The 18245-nt window shown below is 48.2% G+C and overlaps 1 protein-coding gene across 7 annotated transcripts in view; it reads left to right on the top strand.

Moving 5' to 3' along the window:
- LLGL1 (LLGL scribble cell polarity complex component 1) overlaps positions 1 to 17270 on the top strand; it is an 89455-nt gene extending 72185 nt beyond the window's left edge. For all 7 annotated transcript variants that reach the window (XM_082199645.1, XM_082199643.1, XM_082199646.1 and 4 more), the window contains exons 13-23: positions 517 to 621; positions 1053 to 1345; positions 2333 to 2486; positions 4001 to 4154; positions 5254 to 5537; positions 6194 to 6458; positions 7915 to 8029; positions 9243 to 9337; positions 11999 to 12122; positions 12913 to 12992; positions 13853 to 17270. In XM_082199645.1, coding sequence (XP_082055771.1) covers positions 517 to 621; positions 1053 to 1345; positions 2333 to 2486; positions 4001 to 4154; positions 5254 to 5537; positions 6194 to 6458; positions 7915 to 8029; positions 9243 to 9337; positions 11999 to 12122; positions 12913 to 12991 — 1668 coding nt within the window. In that variant the 3' untranslated portion in view covers position 12992; positions 13853 to 17270. The remainder of the gene's footprint in view (positions 1 to 516; positions 622 to 1052; positions 1346 to 2332; positions 2487 to 4000; positions 4155 to 5253; positions 5538 to 6193; positions 6459 to 7914; positions 8030 to 9242; positions 9338 to 11998; positions 12123 to 12912; positions 12993 to 13852) is intronic.
- Positions 17271 to 18245: the final 975 nt, after the last annotated feature.

The raw sequence follows: 18245 nt of genomic DNA, 5'->3' as shown, positions 1-18245 counted from the left end.
AACGAATTCAGCAATGCATCTTTTAAAATCTGTTCTCTTTTCTAAAAAAGATTTGGCTAATGCTTGTGGAATTGTGCCCCCAAGTGGAAGAAGGGAGGCATTGCAGCTTTTGAGCTGGATGGAAACTTTCGTAGTCTGAGCCTCATCTACTACGTAAAAGTATTTATTGCAATTTTTAAAACATTTTTTTTAAAAAACAAACATTTGCATGCTTGCTCATTGAGTGCAAGGCATCTTTCCCACCCCATGCCCTTTTCAACCCATGGACTGTGGGGAGAGGGGGCAGTGTTTTCAGTATCAACCAGTTTGGGAAACTTGCTTCACGCGGTCTGATGAAACACTGCAGAAAGAGGCCCGTTGTGATCTTCTCCTCTACTCCCACCATATGAACAGACGCTCCAATATATACAGCACTTGACTGCTTTCTTCTTACAGAGGGAGTTGTGTTGCTCTGATCTTCATATCCTTTGCTTCTCTCTCTCCCTGGAAATGAACGCATGAATATCTGTCTTCCAGGTTGGCTGCTTTGACCCTTACAGCGATGACCCCAGGCTGGGGATTCAGAAGATTGCTCTGTGCAAATACACAGCTAAGATGGTGGTGGCTGGCACAGCAGGGCAGGTAACTGGGAAAGGCGTAATTTTTCTGAACCCCAAGATGCAATCCCTCCTAGCCTGCCCACACCTGCCTGGCCTGGACGCTGCATCTGGTACGGAAGGCAGCAGCCAGGCAAATGGTGAGGGCAGGTGGCCAACAGCATGCCAGATCTCTGCTTAAGCAACCACACTGCCATGCCGGGTTCCAGGTTATTGTGCTGATACAGCGGTAGCTTGGTTCTCACACTTAGTCCGTTCCAAAACCAAAGAGTTCCAAAACCAAGGCACACTTTCCCATAGAAAGTAATGCAAAATGGATTAATCCGTTCCAGGCTTTTAAAAACAACCTCTGGAACAGCAATATAACATGAATTTCTCCCGTGTGAAACTGAGAAGCAGATTCCTCTTGGCCCTGATCCCCGTCTTTCTGCCCCCCTCCCCCCCCCCCCGTGGCAGGTGCTGGTGATGGAGCTCGCCGACGAAAAGTCGGAGCACCTGATCAACGTGGCCGTGGTAGACCTCCTCCAGGACCGCGAGGGCTTCACATGGAAAGGCCACGACCGCCTCGCCCCCAAGAACGGCTCCCTCGCCTTCGCCCCCGGCTTCCAGCCCTGCGTCCTCGTCCAGTGCATGCCCCCGGCGGCTGTGACGGCCGTCACGCTGCACTCCGAGTGGAACTTGGTGGCTTTCGGGACCAGCCACGGTTTCGGGGTGTACGATTATTACCGGAGGAACTCTGTGCTGGCCAGGTAGGGGGCCGGGGGGGGTAGGGCGAGTTTTAAGGTGAAAGCACCTTCATTTGAATCAATTCAGAGTGCTGGTTTTGACCCTATAAAGCAAGGGTAGTCAACCTTTTTATACCTACCACCCACTAATGCATCAGATTTTTTTTTATTTAAATGGGGTTTTTAAAATAAAAGGCTTTTGGAGGAAAAATCTTTCTAAAGATAGTTTTCTATTTAAGTTACATTATAGTCCAAAGGCTATTCATCGGGAAATAAGGATTTGTTTTAAGTTTGGCATGTGTGCTGAAACTTAGTTTTAAGTTTCTTTTTTTAAAAAAAAACACATTTAACCACATCAGTTAACAAACATGGATACATATGCTATAATGTTACTGTTTTAGTTAAATAAGTTGTTTAAATTGTTATTGAGGAAATGATTATTTTTCTCCTTCCGATAAAGTACAGCAGAAAAGTTGTCCTAATATTAACTGTTAACTTATTAAACCTCACAATAATGTCACAATTATCTGTCTATGTATTTCTAATAGTATAACCAAATCAGAATTTTTTGATATACAGTGGTACCTCGAGTTACATACGCTTCAGGTTACATATGCTTCAGATTACAGACTCTGCTAACCCAGAAATATTACCTCAGGTTAAGAACTTTGCTTCAGGATGAGAACAGAAATTGCACGCTGGCGGCAGCAGGAGGCCCCATTAGCTAAAGTGGTGCTTCAGATAAGAACAGTTTCAGATTAAGAACAGACCCCCAGAACGAATTAAGTTCTTAACCCAAGGTACCACTGTAACTGTAAAAACTACTCTGAAAAATTTATTATTCCAAAAATGAAACCTTCATCTGCTTGTAAATATTAAGATTATACCAGAAAGAATGAGTCTTTCTGTAAAAAAATGTTTTAAATCAAGTCTTACTAACGAGTGATTTAAATTGTGATTTAAATCGATTTGATTTAAATCAAATCCACCCTTCTGCTGTCTCTCAAACAGGTGCACGCTGCACCCCAATGACTCCCTCGCCATGGAGGGGCCTCTTTCTCGGGTGAAGTCCCTGAAGAAGTCTCTCCGGCAGTCCTTCCGCAGGATCCGAAAAAGCAGGGTGTCCGGGAAGAAGAGGGTCAACACCAGCAGCCCCTCAAGCAAGGTGAGTGGACTGGGGCGCGTGCCCAGTTAGGAAAGCTGCGGGTTCGAGTTCTGGGTTAAACCCTAACAAAGGTTTAGGAAGGAAGGGAAGGAGGGAGGGAGGAAGGGAGAGGGAGGTTGAGGTTTTGGGACTGGTGTGTAGACATGGCAGCAGCAAGGGAAGGGAGCCTTTTCGTTTCCCAGTTTCAGGGGAGAGATGCTTCTTGGAAGGGGATGAGCCTCAAAAGGCCCTGATTGGAGAAAGGGGAAATGGCTCCGTCTCCCGGGGAAAAGAAGCCTGGCAAAGGTGAAAAATGGAGTGGAGAATATAGAATAATAATAATAATAATTAATAATAATTTATTATTTATACCCTGTCCATCTGGCTGGGTTTCCCCAGCCACTCTGGGCAGCTTCCAACAAAATATTAAAATACAGTACCGTATTTTTCGCCCTATAGGATGCACCGGCCCATAGGACGCACCTAGATTTTTTGGGGGGGGGGAATAAAGGGGAAAAAATATCCCCCCCCCAGGCATGGGGCTGGGGCAGGGGAAGCCCGAGCTTCCCCCAGCCCCCAGAACGGGTCCCAGAGCGATGCCGAAGCTGTGCGCCAGGCTCCGGGGGGTTGTGCGGTGCTGCGCCGAGCCCGGGGGGCGCAGGCAGCTCTGTGCAACCTTTGGGAGCCCGGCGTGGCTTCGCACCGGGCTCCCTAGGGCTGCACAGAGCTTTCTGAAACCTGGAGAAGGAGAGGGCTTGGTGCGCACCGACCCCTATCGCTCACCAGGCTTCAGCAAAAGCCTGTATTCGCCCCATAGGACGCACACACATTTCCCCTTCATTTTTGGAGGGGAAAAAGTGCGTCCTATAGGGCGAAAAATACGGTAATCTGTTAAACATTAGAAGCTTCCCTAAAGAGGGCTGCCTTCAGATGTCTTCTAAAAGTCTGGTAGTTGTTCTTCTCTTTGACATGTGGTGGGAGGGCGTTCCAGAGGGCGGGTGCCACTACCGAGAAGGCCCTCTGCCTGGTTCCCTGTAACTTGGCTTCTCGCAGCGAGGGAACCGCCAGAAGGCCCTCGGTGCTGGACCTCAGTGTCCGGGCTGAACGATGGGGTGGAGAGGCTCCTTCAGATATACTGGACCAAGGCCATTTAGGGCTTTAAAGGTCAGCACCAACACCTTGAATTTTGCTCGGAAACGTACTGGGAACAGCTGCCGGTCAAGATAGGCAGCATTGGGCTAGATCAGGGGGAACCCTTTGGATGTTGCTGGCCTCTGACTGACTCCCCGTGGCCCCCAGCCAACAAGGCCAGTGGTCAAGGATGAGTCAGAGTCCATCAGTCTCAAGAGGAGAACAGAATAAAAAGATAAACGGAAGATAAAAAGGGGCCAGAAGTCCTAGTTGGGGATGGATGGGGAATGTGATATTGTAGAGCAGGGTGGCACGGAACTGTTTTCGAAGCATCACTCGAACTGTTTCTCATCCCTGGCGATGGCTTGACATGAATCTGCCCCCTCTCCTCTTGCCCCCATCAGGTGCAGGAGGCAAATGCCCAGCTGGCTGAGCAGCCCGGCCCCCACGAGGTGGAGATGACCCCCGTCCAGCGGCGGATTGAACCCCGCTCAGCCGACGACTCATTGTCGGGAGTCGTGCGCTGCCTCTACTTCGCTGATACCTTCCTCCGAGACGGTAAGGAGGAGGAAGAGGTGCAACGCGGGTGGAAAGGGACCGGAGTCCGGGATGGTTGGGACTCTACTGCCCAACAGTCCCAGACACCCATGTCTGGTGGCAAGGGATGATGGGAGTTGTAGTTTGACAGTGCCTGAAGGGCATCTAGTTGGGAAAGCCTGGCAGCATCAGTCCTGGAATTGGTCACTTGCCACATTTAAAAGGCAATTTATTCCGCTCTCACTACATTTCGCTAACTCTTAGTTCTATATTTGAGCTTTCATGCGATGCAAAAGCCACTTCTGGAACTTGCAGTGAAGTAAAGCGCAACTTTGGTGCTCGTTTTCGTGTTACTTGCCTCCAGAAAAAACACAACCATTTGCAAATACAGTGGTACCTCTGGTTAAGAACTTAATTCGTTCTGGAGGTCCGTTCTTAACCTGAAACTGTTCTTAACCTGAGGCACCACTTTAGCTAATGGGGGCTCCCGCTGCCGCTGCGCGATTTCTGTTCTTATCCTGAAGCAAAGTTCTTAACCCGAGGTCTGGGTTAGCGGAGTCTGCAGCCTGAAGCATCTGTAACCTGAAGCGTTTGTAACCTGACTACTGTAATATGGAAATGAGCGCTAAACTTGTACTATGTTCCACTATAGTTCCACTATTATTACTATTAATAATACAGTGATGCCCCGCAAGACGAATGCCTCGCAAGACGAAAAACTCGCTAGACGAAAGGGTTTTTCGGTTTTGCGTTGCTTCGCTAGACGAATTTCCCTATGGGCTTGCTTCGCAAGACGAAAACGTCTTGCGCTTTTTTTTAAAGCCGCTTGAAGAGGCGCAGTTGCGACGGACCGTCCTTTGCAAGACAAAAAACATCGCAAGACAAAAAGACTCACGGAACGACTTATTTTCGACTTGCGAGGCACCGCTGTAATTACATTTCTATACTGCCCTTCACCCAAAGATCACAGAGTTGTGTGCAATAGAAAAACTCAAAAATAAGGTTCTTGGCCCTCAGAATCGTAGCACTGAGAGGGACCTGGGAGGTCATCCATCCCAGCCCTCAGCTCATTGCAGGATGCCTTCTCTCACTGCCTGTCTTCTCCCCTCTCCCCCCCCAGCTGCGCATCATGGGCCCACCATGTGGGCCGGCACAAACTCTGGCTCGGTCTTTGCCTATGCCCTGGAGGTCCCTTCGCAGGAGAAGTTTTCCGAGCGCTCGGTGGAGGCGGTCTTGGGCAAGGAGATCCAGCTCATGCACAGAGCGCCCGTGGTGTCGATCGCCGTCTTAGACGGCCGGGGGAACCCTCTGCCGGAACCGTACGAGGTCTCGCGGGACCTGGCCAAAGCCCCTGACATGCAGGGCAGCCACTCAGTGCTCATCGCCTCAGAAGAGCAGTTCAAGGTAATCTTGAGGGAGGGGGAGAATCTCTAGCCGTGTGAGAAAGTTATTTGGGTATCGAGTGCCCTGGGGGGCCACTGGCACCTCAATCTTAGAGGGCTGAGTCGGGGAGGTTCATGAAAAGTCTCCTCAGCAGTCCTTTTTTTTTTGAAAGGGGGTGTGCTGAGTTATGAACAAGGCCAAAGGTGACCGCTCATTCAGAGTGAAGGCAAAGCATTTCCCTCTCTCTCAGTTGGCTGCCTGCCAGCTGCTTCTTTCTCCACCACCTCTGTGTCAGTGCTGCCCTCGTAGAGCATGGCAGCGAAGAGGATAAAGACAAAACTGGAATAGGTTGGCTTTGCCTGTCGCTGGTTCTCTGGCGCCACCTACTGTTGGGCTCCCCGCCTTCTGCCCTACCAGTAGCAATAGGCACCAGGCTGATCCTAACAAAACCTGGGTGGGTGCCGTTGTCCTGCAGGTTTGGCAAGGGGCCTGCTGTTTTGCCTTGAGCTTCTGGGAACGAGAGAGAAGATGCAGTTCTTTCGGAGAAAATAAATGAGTTTTCTGAGAACCAGCTCCCTCCTGAGCCAGGGAGGGCGGAGCTTCAGCTGGGCGGGGCTAAAGCCTTGCACGTCCTCCTTGCGCGCCCCCCACCCACTTCCCGCTGTCTCCCACTCCAGGTCTTCACGCTGCCCAAAGTCAGCGCCAAAACCAAGTTCAAGCTGACGGCCCACGAGGGCTGCCGGGTACGGAAAGTGGGGCTGGTGAACTTTGTCAGCGCGGCGTGCGAGGACTACGCAGAGAACTGCCTCGCCTGCCTCACCAACCTGGGGGACATCCACGTCTTCACGGTGCCTGGTCTGCGGCCGCAGGTGCACTACGACTGCATCCGGAAGGAGGACATCAGCGGAATCGCCTCGTGCGTCTTCACCAAACACGGGCAAGGTGAGCCTGGAAGGAGCAAGGAGGCAACGTGGGGCAGGAGGAAGACTTAGACCCAGAGGGAAAGAGGGGGCACCGTGGGGCAGGGACACTGAGACCTGGAAGAAGCTGGGAATGATGAGGCACTATGGGGTTGAGCTAAGGTAAAGGTAAAGGGACCCCTGACCATTAGGTCCAGTCGTGGCCGACTCTGGGGTTGCAGCGCTCATCTCGCTTTATTGGCTGAGGGAGCCGGGGTACAGCTTCCGGGTCATGTGGCCAGAATGACTAAGCCGCTTTTGGCGAACCAGAGCAGCGCACGGAAACGCCGTTTACCTTCCCGCCGGAGCGGTACCTATTTATCTACTTGCACTTTGACGTGCTTTTCGAACTGCAAGGTTGGCAGGAGCAGGGATTGAGCAACGGGAGCTCACCCCGTCGCGGGGATTCAAACCGCCGACCTTCTGATTGGCAAGTCCTAGGCTCTGTTGTTTAACCCACAGCGCCACCTGCATCTCTAGGGGTTGAGCTAGTTAGAGCTAAAAAAAAGCAGATTGAGAACTTGCCCCTGGGGTGGGGCAAGTTAGACCGGGGTGATCAAAGAGTTGGAGCAGGTGAAGGGGCTGGGGGCTTTTTAGGTTGAAGCAACCTTCCAGATATTCTGGACTTCCAACTCCTATCAGCCCAAGCCATCGCAGTTGTGAACACTCTTCTTATTTTTATCTTTTGGGATTTACTTGGCTTTTCAGATTAAAGTTTTACAATCACATATCCAACATACAACAATAAAACAATGATTCAATGAATCTCCTGGACTTCCCTCCTTCCCTTCGTGGGTCCTGTTGTCAATCATTTCCTCCTGCATCTTTTACGATAATCCAAATCTTTTACATCTCCACTATGTCCAAGTGTTATTCCAATCCTACAAAGATTTTAGCTGCTTGCAATGGTTTTTAAGATAAATTGTAAATTTCCCCCATTCTTTATTAAAACTTTGGTATTCCTGATCTCTGATTCTTCCAGTCATCTTAAGCCATTTTGGCATAATCCATCAATTTACAGTAATCTGCCATTCTTCTCTGGTAGGGACTTTATCTTCTTTCCATCTCTGGGCCAATAACATCCACACAGCCATGGTTGCATACATAAATAGTCCTTTCTGCTCTCTTGGGATTTCGGCACCAATAATTCTTAAAAGAAAGGCTTTGGGGTGTTTTTTTAGAAAAGGTTATTTTAAACATTTTTTTCAACTCATGTATCATTTCCCAATCATTTCAGTTGTGAATGCTTTCATTTTAACAGTTAATTTTTTTAAAAAAAGATCAGTGCGCTGCAATAAAAGCTGTTCTGTTTACCCATAAAACCAGAAGGAAAACCTACAGTCAATGTATTAAGGGAAGTGGATTCTGCTGGTGGGGCCACGTGACTCTCATCGGGAACAGAGACTGATCAGTGTTGGCTCCCCCGTCTCTTTTTTCAGGCTTCTATTTGATCTCTCCGTCGGAGTTTGAGCGATTCTCCCTGAGCACCAGGAATATCACAGAGCCACTGTGTGGGCTGGACACGAGTCGTGTGCACGACTCCACCTGCCTCGGGTAAGTGCAGCTATTTAAGCAGCAACAGTGGCTTTGAAGGAAATGATTGGGGTACCACCATGACTTCAAGTGCAGGCAAAATATTTTACGGTAGAGGGGAAAACTTGTTTTATACATAGCTGGGCTGTCTGCAAACCTGAAGGGGAAGCTTTGTGTATACAGTCGGGATGCTGTTGCTTTGCTAAACCGCAGCGGGCCCAGAATTCTGCTTCCTGAGAATCTTGGATCCTTTTTTAAAAAGTGAGTCAAGTTTCTAGTCCTTAAAGCAGCAGAGGAAAATGCTTGGAAGTGTTGAGTTATAGAAATCAGTTAACACCAAAGGGGGAGAAATCACGCAAGTATGTTCAATTTGCATATCTTGTGCAGGCTAGAGGATTTGGCGTGCCTCACTGCAGAAGATTTTAATTGTCTTTGCTGTCGTGATCAGATGTTTGTTGTTCCTTCGCATGCAGTAAACACAACCTTGGCTATAGACAGAGAGAGCAGCGTGTGTGTTAAAACGTTGACCCTTGGTTGCAAACCAGAGGCGTTGCGAAGTCTGCACGGTTGACAATTGCTCTGTCCCAGCTCCTGCCAACCTAGCAGTTTGAAAGCACGCCAGTGCAAGTAGATAAATAGGTACCCACTGTGGCGGGAGGGTAAATGGCATTTCTGTGCGTTCTGGCACTTGTCACGTCCCGTTGCACCAGAAGTGGTTTAGTCATGCTGGCCACATTACCCGGAAAGCTGTCTGTGGACAAACACCGGCTCCCTCAGCCTGAAAGCGAGATGAGCGCTGCAACCTCATAGTCGCCTTTGACTGGACTTAACCGTCCAGGGGCCTTTACCTAATGCCTCTCACTTTCCTGAATGGAGGCCGAAGAGTATTAATTTTTGTTGGGGTGGAATGTACCGCATTGTACTGAGGGAAGAAATCACCTCTGTTGCTCCACCCACTTTGCTTTTGGCCCCACCCACTTTCCCCTCTATCCCCTCCCACCAGCAGAATGTGGCCCCTGAAATTTTGCTGAAGAAAGGATGCAGTCCCTGGGACGAAAACTCTTCCTGTCTCCCAGTTTAAAGCCTGCCTTTCCTCCCTTCATACCACAGTTACTTTTCGCTTGAGGGGTCCTCACCGTTGCTATTTTGATTTTAAACCGTGCTATTAACTAATTGTCTGAACAATGTCATGTCCAGCCTGGTAACAATAAAGGCTGCTCCCTTGTCATTTCAGGAACAACTTCACAGCAACGCCGAAACTGAACCAGGCCAACGGGACTCACGTCCTCCAAGGATCAGAGGCCAGCCATTCCCTTGCCAGCAGCGACCGTAAGGGAACGGCCCGATTTCCTAATCAATATCAGGGAATAGTGAACAAAATGGCTTCTTCTGATTTTGCGGCCATTGCTGCAGTTCTGATGTAGCCTTTCCCAATAGCTCGAGGGGAAAGTTAAACCACTCGGTTTCAAAACTGCTTTATCCTCGCCAGGCTGTTCCACTGAAAAACGTGAATTCCACTCTTTGAGGAAATTGCAGGTTTTTGTAAGAAGTTTCATTTCTCTAGGGTTATGCCTGCACCATACATGCAGAGCGCTATGGCAGTGCTTTAAACAGCCATGACGTCCCCTGAGGAAACGTGGGAAATGTAGCTTATTAAGGGTTCTGAGAGTTTCCCAGAGTTCCCTGGGAAAAAGGGATTTATGGTTAAATTGCACTGGGAATCGTAGCTCTGTGGGGGGAACAGGGCGGTCCCCTAAACAACTCTCAATACCCTGAAGAAACTACAGCTTCCAGAATTCTTTGGGGGAAGCCATAACTGTTTTAAAATGGTATAGTGCTTTATTTATTTGTGGTTTTTAAAATTATTTATCATTTTCATTTTACAATAAGAACAATGAATCATTGTCCAAATGCCAATTACACATTTAATTTCAACTTCCCTCCACTTTCCATGATTCACTTCACGATTTTCTTTTCCACTACATATTGCAATGAATCTCTGTTTTTTTTATTTTCTAGTTCTCCATAAGTCACTACGGGTGAATTTACTCTGTTCTTGTTTACTTGGGAAATTACCATAAGCATATTAAAAAGTTATCTACGAAACCTTTCCAATCTTCTCTCTCTCTCTCTCTCTCTCTCTCTCATCTCAACCTCTTATTCTATTCTGTATATTTTACCACTTCCATCTGCCACTCTTCCTTTGTTGGCATTATACCCTCTTTCCACCTCTGGGCATATCAACTTCGAGCTGCTGTAGTTGCAAACATAAAGAGGGACCATTGAGCTTTAAATATATGGTGTGAGTGGCCCAAAGTGGGGCTGGCGAGTCCAGAGGCCTGATCGGGTCCACAAAGCTTGTTTTTTTTCTTATTAGTAGCCAGTCAGAGCCCATCTTCCCCCTCACAGCGCTGAGGTGAGATGAGACTGAAACCCCTTGTGTTGACCCAGTGCTGCAATTGTGGGCCTGTATATACCTATGCCTATCTATGTATGTGTGTCTGTGGTGATTCAGACATCCTAGTGTGTGTTTGGTGGCCATTTTGTCCTCAAAACACCACTGGCATGTGGCCCTCGTACAGTTGGCCATCCTTGAATGCGGCCCCTCTGGCTTGAAAAAGTTTGTCCACTCCCGCTCTGGAGATACTTTATTTGACGGAAGACTACTCTGTGCAATTAAAAATAAAACAAAAAGCGATGTATCGGGGCATTGTGGCTTGCCCTTTGTAGTAAATGGTCCATCAACAAAGTTCTCAATGGAAGACAACAGATGGTTTGATTTTCTAAGATGATGCTGACTGCTAAGGTACAGACCTGCTGCTGCTTCCTAGGGGATATGACTGTGCTGTCTGAATGTCAGCTGCTGGGAGAGCGCTGTGGTGCTCAGGTCTTGTTTGGGGTAACTGTGCCCCTGAAGGACCAGGTGCGCAGCCTGGGAGTCATTTTGGACTCACAGCTGTCCATGGAGGCACAGGTTAAATCCGTGTCCAGGGCAGCTGTCTACCAGCTCCACTTGGTACGCAGGCTGAGACCCTATCTGCCCGCGGACTGTCTCGCCAGAGTGGTGCATGCTCTGGTTATCTCCCGCTTGGACTACTGCAATGCGCTCTCCGTGGGGCTACCTTTGAAGGTGACCCGGAAACTACAACTAATCCAGAATGCCGCAGCTAGACTGGTGACTGGGAGCAGCCGCCGAGACCATGTAACAACCGGTCCTGAAAGACCTACATTGGCTCCCAGTATGTTTCTGAGCACAATTCAAAGTGCTGGTGCTGACCTTTAAAGCCCTAAATGGCCTAGGCCCAGTATACCTGAAGGAGCGTCTCCACTCACATTGTTCAGCCTGGACACTGAGGTCCAGCTCCAAGGGCCTTCTGGTGGTTCCCTTACTGTGAGAAGTAAAGCTACAGGGAACCAGGCAGAGGGCCTTCTGAGTGGTGGCACCTGCCCTGTGGAACGCCCTCTCACCAGATGTCAAGGAGATAAAACTATCTGACTTTTTAGAAGACATCTGAAGGCAGCCCTGTTTAGGGAAGTTTTTAATGTTTGATATTTTATCGTGTTTTTAATTCAGTGTACCTCGGGTTAAATACTTAATTCGTTCCGGAGGTCTGTTCTTAACCTGAAACTTTTCTTAACCTGAAGCACCACTTTAGCTAATGGGGCCTCCTGCTGCTGCCGCACTGCCGGAGCACGATTTCTGTTCTCATCCTGAAGCAAAGTTCTTAACCCGAGGTACTATTTCTGAGTTATTGGAGTCTATAGCCTGAAGCGTATGTAACCTGAAGCGTATGCAACCCGAGGTACCACTGTATTCTGTTGGGAGCTGCCCAGAGTGGCTGGGGAAACCCAACCAGAGGGGTTGTTGTTGTTTGTGAGTTTCTGCTAATGGCCGTATGGTGAGGACAGATGGCTGGAGGAGATGGACGGGCCTTTATTCTGCTCTGTCAGCGCTCCTCTAAGGTTCTTCCCCCTTTCTCCAACCCTCAGGGTCTCCGGATGAACACCAGGCTTCTTTCTCTCCAACGCCAGTGGATTCACCCAATAACAGCATCGACACCCCACTGGATACCACCGGAGACATCACCGCTGAGGAAGTGAAGGATTACTTGGCGTAAGTCTCTGCCCTTATCTTAGACCTATCTCTGTCTAGCCATTGGGAGGGAGAGAATCACAGAATTGTAGAGTTGGAAGGGGCACCAAGGGTCATCTAGTCCAACCTCCTACCGTGCAGGAAACTTTTGCCCAACATGGGGCTTGAACCCACAGCCCTCAGATTCAGAGTCTCGTGCTCTACTGACTGAGCTATCCCAGGCTCGCTCCCATCAACTTATCCAAAAGCCCAGCCCCTGAACTGTGCCAGCTTGTCAATAGAGGAACAACTGTTTAGAAATTGGTGCCTGGGTTTTGGTTTTTCCTCTTCCGTCCCTGTCCCTTTCCCCTTGTGTGTCATGGGTTTTTTCAGATTGTAAGCCACCTTGTTTTGATTGTATGTAAGCTGCCCTGGGGGCCTTTTTGGCTGAAGAGTGGGGTACAAATCTTCTAAATAATATATATCTTTTGATCTATCTATATCTAAACTACATGGCATGATGATGGGAAGACCTGATAACTTCTCCTTAAAATCTGTGAAATGGACAAGGAGTAAACCTAAACACACCATTCCAGTGATTGTTATTTAGTTTAAAATGCCTTTTTTTCTATTAAAAAGAATGTTACGGTGATAATGCTTGGTTCCCCTTATTTGGATACTGAGAGGAAAATCTCCTTGTTCAGTGGCAGCATGTCCCCAAATGCTAGGGACAAAATGATAACCATCTCTGCCATGCCTTGGGTTCTGTGAGGCCAAAGCGCAGACTGAAAACATTTTAAATAAATAATGTTAAAACCCTGATCTCTCGCAGGCCATCGGAGGAAGCAGAGAGAAATCTGAGGAACATAAATGAGGACGAGGCTCGTTCTCCAGGGATCTTGATCAAATGAGGTACGTCCTGTGAAGAGAGAAGAGTCAGGTTTCTAGGCCTCAGGTCTTGCCTACATAATTTGTAAGCCTATTTTTTGTTTTCAGAGGATAAGGTTGAGGGGTCTGAGCAGAATGGGGGTTCTGGTTTAGACTTCAGGGCTTAGCATAGGTCAGCGGCAAGAAAGAAACCACATTAGACCTGCAAGTCCCCTGGATTTGACCCGGGAGTCCATTTTGGGTGAAACCCCTTCGCCTTTCCCACACCTGACACCAGCGGTGGCGGCAAAGGCAGGTTCTTCCTTTGCGGCTGCAACGGGAATCTTTGCTGCCCTTAATGGGAAACGTCTGACATCACGTGACATGTCCCTGGAGTCATATGGCAGTCAGGTGACTCACTGCCATATGACTTAATGGTGTGCCTGCCTGCATGTAACCCTCTTTCGGTTAACAGCAGCAGAGCAAATTTTGCAACGCCAATTTGACTTAAACCTGATGCCGGTTTGGATAGGGTTGCCATATTTCAAACAGTGAAAAGAAAAACGTTTTTGGGCAACATTGTTGAGATTTTTTTAGTTTTGCCCAAAATGGCCGAGCTTCTTTTCCGCCAAAAAATGCCCTTTTCTGCCGTACATCTGGATTTTCCCAGACAAAAATCTGGGAAATTCCAGATGTATGGCAACTCTAGGTTTGGATAACGTTTTGATCCTACTGATTCAGTTTCTTATTCATTTTATTGCCATTGCAATGTTTTGGGTTTTTACTAGGCAACTTGAAAACTAGGCAGAGAGTGTAGGCTTTTCAAAATAAGGAAACTGAAGTTTTGTAAGTGGATGTGTCTAGCTGCAGAATATCCAGCTCATAATTCTGTGTTCCTTCTGCAGATACCACACAAGGTCCCATTGGCCTGTTTTGGCGCTCGACACCCCCCCAGGGACAAAAGACTTTTGACTGTGTGGTAACAGACCGTTGGTCTTTCCTATTCCTCTCCTTCCAGAGACCCTGTTCTGCATTTGCTTCCTTTTTCTTAATTACAAAGAGTCATAATGTTTTTCTACCGCACGGCCTGGAAGTGGACTCATGAGGAAGACTTCTTTGTGTTGGGGGTCTCCCCTATCACCTCTTCCTTGGTACCTCTCCCAAGTTTGCAATCACCAACTTCTTCTTTTTGGGGAAAAAATGAAGAAAAGGAAAATGTGCCAACTTCTTCGACAGGACCAAGTTGTCTCTTCCGTTGCACAAAAAACACACACTAAAACTCTTAAAACCTTTTTTCTAAAAAAGCAAAAACGAGACACAAAGTGGGCATATGGGAGGGGCCTGCCTGTGGCGTCAGGATCCCACCGAGACTGAACCAGCCTCTCTCTTTGGCCGAGGTATCAGCATCAAACTTTGCACGAAAAAGGAGCCTTTTTAGATATATACAGACACACTTGACAGATGGTTTTGTTTCTGCTTCCTGGTACACCTCTCTGAAACCTCTTGGGATCGAGTGGCTGAATTGCTCTGTTTACATACTTCCAGATTCTCCTTTCCCCCTTTTTTCTGAGAGCTTTCCCACCCCATCCCACCCTACTTCTGGCAACTTCTTGCATCAGCCGGCTGGGGAAAATAGGCCTTGATTTTATGGCAAAATGCCTCCCACTTCTGTGGTGCTAGCGGGGAACTCTTTGGAGAAGAGCCCAACCTGAAGAAGTTCTTTTGTAATACTGGCGGAAAGTTGTTATTTTGTTCTTGGCTTGCAGAGAACATTTTGTCTAGCTGGGCAGAAGGGCTTTCTTTCAGCGGCGCAGCTGCACAAATTGGGTGCGCAAGAGGCAGGTTTTCGGGAAATGGATCTACGAGGAAACCCACCTGCAGCTGCACATCTTCCCTCCATGTGGTTGAAGTTCTAACCAACCGCTCAAGAGAGCTCTTGTTACTTCTGCATGGCTGCAAGCTTCGCACCGAATAAGAAAACGTCCGAGTGAATTTCCTGCGTCTCCTGTTTGATGGCGTCCCCCGAACTGTGCATTTTTTTAGGATGGGGGGAAGGAGGAGGAGAGGTACATGAAGGGACACTGGAAATATGGAACTCATAAAGTATAAGTGTTTGCATCTCGCACTGCAGTGCTCTTTAGGAGCTCCGCCATTTGCTTTCTCAGCCTTATCTGAAAGGATGGCCTTCAATGTGTCGTGAGACGACATCTCCCATCACCCCTGACCTTGCTGGCTGCTGGGAGCTAAGAGTCGAGCAATATTTGGAGGGTCCCAGGTTCACACACACACACACACACCCCCGACCCAAGGAGCATTGGGTCCAGTTATTGCCACAAGGCGGCAACTTCTTTCCTGAAATTTTGGCTTGCAAATTTTGACACCTTCTGTTTGATGCCAGCCCTGTGACCTGTGTATAGAGCAACGAGGTGGCAAAAAACTCAATAATATGCCTTTCATTTTTTGCCGAGTGATCTTCAGGTGGGTTTAGGAAGCAGGCTAGTATGCCGTGGGACTTTGGCGGCAGGTTCAAAAGTGTACTGCTATGCACACGTGGCCCTGTTGTGACACCTTTATTACATTATATTTCTGCTGGTTGGTTGGCGAGTTATGATCATGCACTGGTGTTTGAAGCCAGTGAGTTTTAACACAAGCAGCTAGATCTGTTTTTTCTTTTTCTTTGCCTAGTGTGTTATTATTTACTCCTTGTCTCCTCCTTTTGCCGCCTCTTAAAATCTCCCCCCTTAACAGAGAGAGGGGAATCTGTGCCTTCCAGATGTCCAGCCATCATGGTCAGGGATGATGGGAGTTGTGGTCCATCGACATCTGGAGAGCCCAAGCATCTTTGGTGCATCTGTCGGGCAGAGAGGCTGCGACACCTTGCTTCCCCCACCTGATTCTGTCCCTCTTGTCACATTTTCGAGGCCGTTTATTTATGAATCCTGATCTCGAAAGGGCTCCAAGTCGCCAGCTCCAGGCCACCCTCTGAAAACAGCTGCCAAATCCTGTTTTGCTATTAAAAGGCAGCCTTTCTTTTCCAGCCAAGCAGTGGGATGTTGGAAATCTGTAGGACCTGATTTGTGTCGAAAGGTGGGACTCTCTTCCCAGCCCCTGGTCTGGATTTTTATAATCTGCTTTGAGGAGTTTTGGAGAATGGATTTGGAGATGGTGTGCAATGACTGCGGCAAGTCGTGCTCTCTGTGTTTGGGTGAGCCACCTAAATCATCCAGCTGCATCTTACAAGGGGCTGCGCCTGGACTTGCCCATCTTCCTTTGCCTGTGGAAAGCCATGTGCTTCTGGCAGGTGGGCGGAGTGTGTCAGGCAGCCGTTAATACAGGGGTGGGGAACTAGCATCCCTCGAGATGATGTTGCACTCCAATTCCTTGCTCGAGAATGATGGGCGTTGCAGCCCAGCAAACACTTGGAAGGCCCAGAGTTTCCTCCTCTACCTCTGCTTTAATAAGCAGTCATCTCTTACCTGTGTTACTTTGGCATTACCTCCCGCTGGCAGAAGCTCTGGGCCTTTGTGGCCTGTCTTGTGGCCAAGGTAGCCTTGGCAGCGACAAAGCGCTGAGTTCAGGTCTTGGCTTGTTTTGTTTCTTTCTTCTTTCGCTGAGGTCTTACAATACGAGTTGTTTCCTCGTTTTTTGTTCCCACCGCTGACATTTTAGTGCCAAGAAAAGTTTGGCCAAGTGGGAGAGAAGGGGAGCCAGCCGCTATATATATTTGTAAAATTGGGTCTCGGACAGGTACAGGCGCTGGCTCAGGCCTGGAACATGGAGCAGCTTTCTCCAACTGGGGCTGTTAGGAGTTGTAGTCCAGAACATCTGGAAGGCAGCAAGTTGGCGAAAGCTGGTATTAAGTCTTAAAATAGTGCGGGCTCTGCCTTCGATTGTGGCTGTCTGTTCCATGCGTGGGATCATTTCCTCACTCTTAATGCCCAGACGTTGCCTCCTGATAATGACGTTACATGAAACTCTTTGTCAGACTTTTTTTTTTTTTTTGGTACGGTTTGATTCCTCGCCCCCTCCCCCCAAAACCCAGGCGTGCATGTGAGAGTGTGTGATTTTGCACGGGTGCGCATGTTTGTGAGTGGATGACAGAGCGGAGGTCTATAGTGGAGACGTGCCATTGTGTGTCTTAATATTTTTTTATTTTGGCAGACTTAATTGTGGAAGGGAGTTGGGGGGGTTAGTTTCCTTGGTAGAATGTACCCTCTCTGTTGGGACCTTCTTTGTTTTGCTCAGATGATGGATTTAGCATTGTTTAGTTATTAATACAGGTTTTTAATAATGGAAAAAATAAAGCATTTAATAATATCTTAAGCTTATGTGTGGCTTGTTGTTCCAGGTTCCCTGTGAATTGTGGGTTCATTATGACTTTGTGCTCATGATGGTATTGGAGGAAGCTAAATATGATCAATACTGTTTTGTGTCTGCAAAGCATTCACAATACAGTGGTGCCTCGCAAGATGAAAAGAATCCGTTCTGTGATTCTCTTCGTCTAGTGGTTTTTTTGTCTTGCGAAGCAAGCCCATTGACGGATTAGCGCTATTAGCGGCTTATCTGCTGATCGGATCAGCTGATAAGCGGCTTAGCGGCTTAGAAAAAGGGGGGAAAGGAAAAAAAAAACCCCGCAGGAACTCGCAAGACATTGTCGTCTTGCGAAGCAAGCCCATAGGAAATTCGTTTTGCGAAGCACCTCCAAAACGGAAAACTCTTTCGTCTAGCGAGTTTTCCGTCTTGCGAGGCATTCATCTTGCGGGGCACCACTGTATACAACTTGGTTTCCAGTCCGTTCATAACCTGTAGGTCCCTGCAGAAAATCCTTTAGCTGCTTATGCCAAAAACATTCTGTTTTATTTTTTAAGTCTCATGTTTTGTTGTGCTAGGGTGCCCTTCCTGATGGGAGTGATGCAATAGCAATGGAGAAAACATCACAGAACAGCTAAGCGAGTGGAATGGGCGGACAGCCATGTTCAAACGCACCTTGAATCATGATGTCAGGCCACTGATAGGTGGGATCCAGTTCCCCAGCCCCATTTCAGAGGGTAGTTGCTGTCATCCGAGGTCACAAACGTAGCCAGAGCGTACCTCTAGGTTTCTCTTTGCCTGATGGCCTCCTGATAAGTTTTGAACTCCCATCGCTCCCAGGTAAGCCTGGGCGATATCAGCTTTCCAACATTGTGATGTATCAGCAGCCAAACTTCATGATTATATAGACACATCGCGATATTGAAAAGCGGAAGAGGGAACAAGTAGCATCAGCCCCACGAAGGACCGGGGTGAAACTGCAGCTGC

This window comes from Podarcis vaucheri (genome assembly GCF_965113315.1).
Source record: "Podarcis vaucheri genome assembly, chromosome: 14".
NCBI lineage: Eukaryota > Metazoa > Chordata > Lepidosauria > Squamata > Lacertidae > Podarcis > Podarcis vaucheri.
Note: the sequence above shows the minus strand (reverse complement) of the source record. Positions and strands in the feature narration are given on the sequence as shown.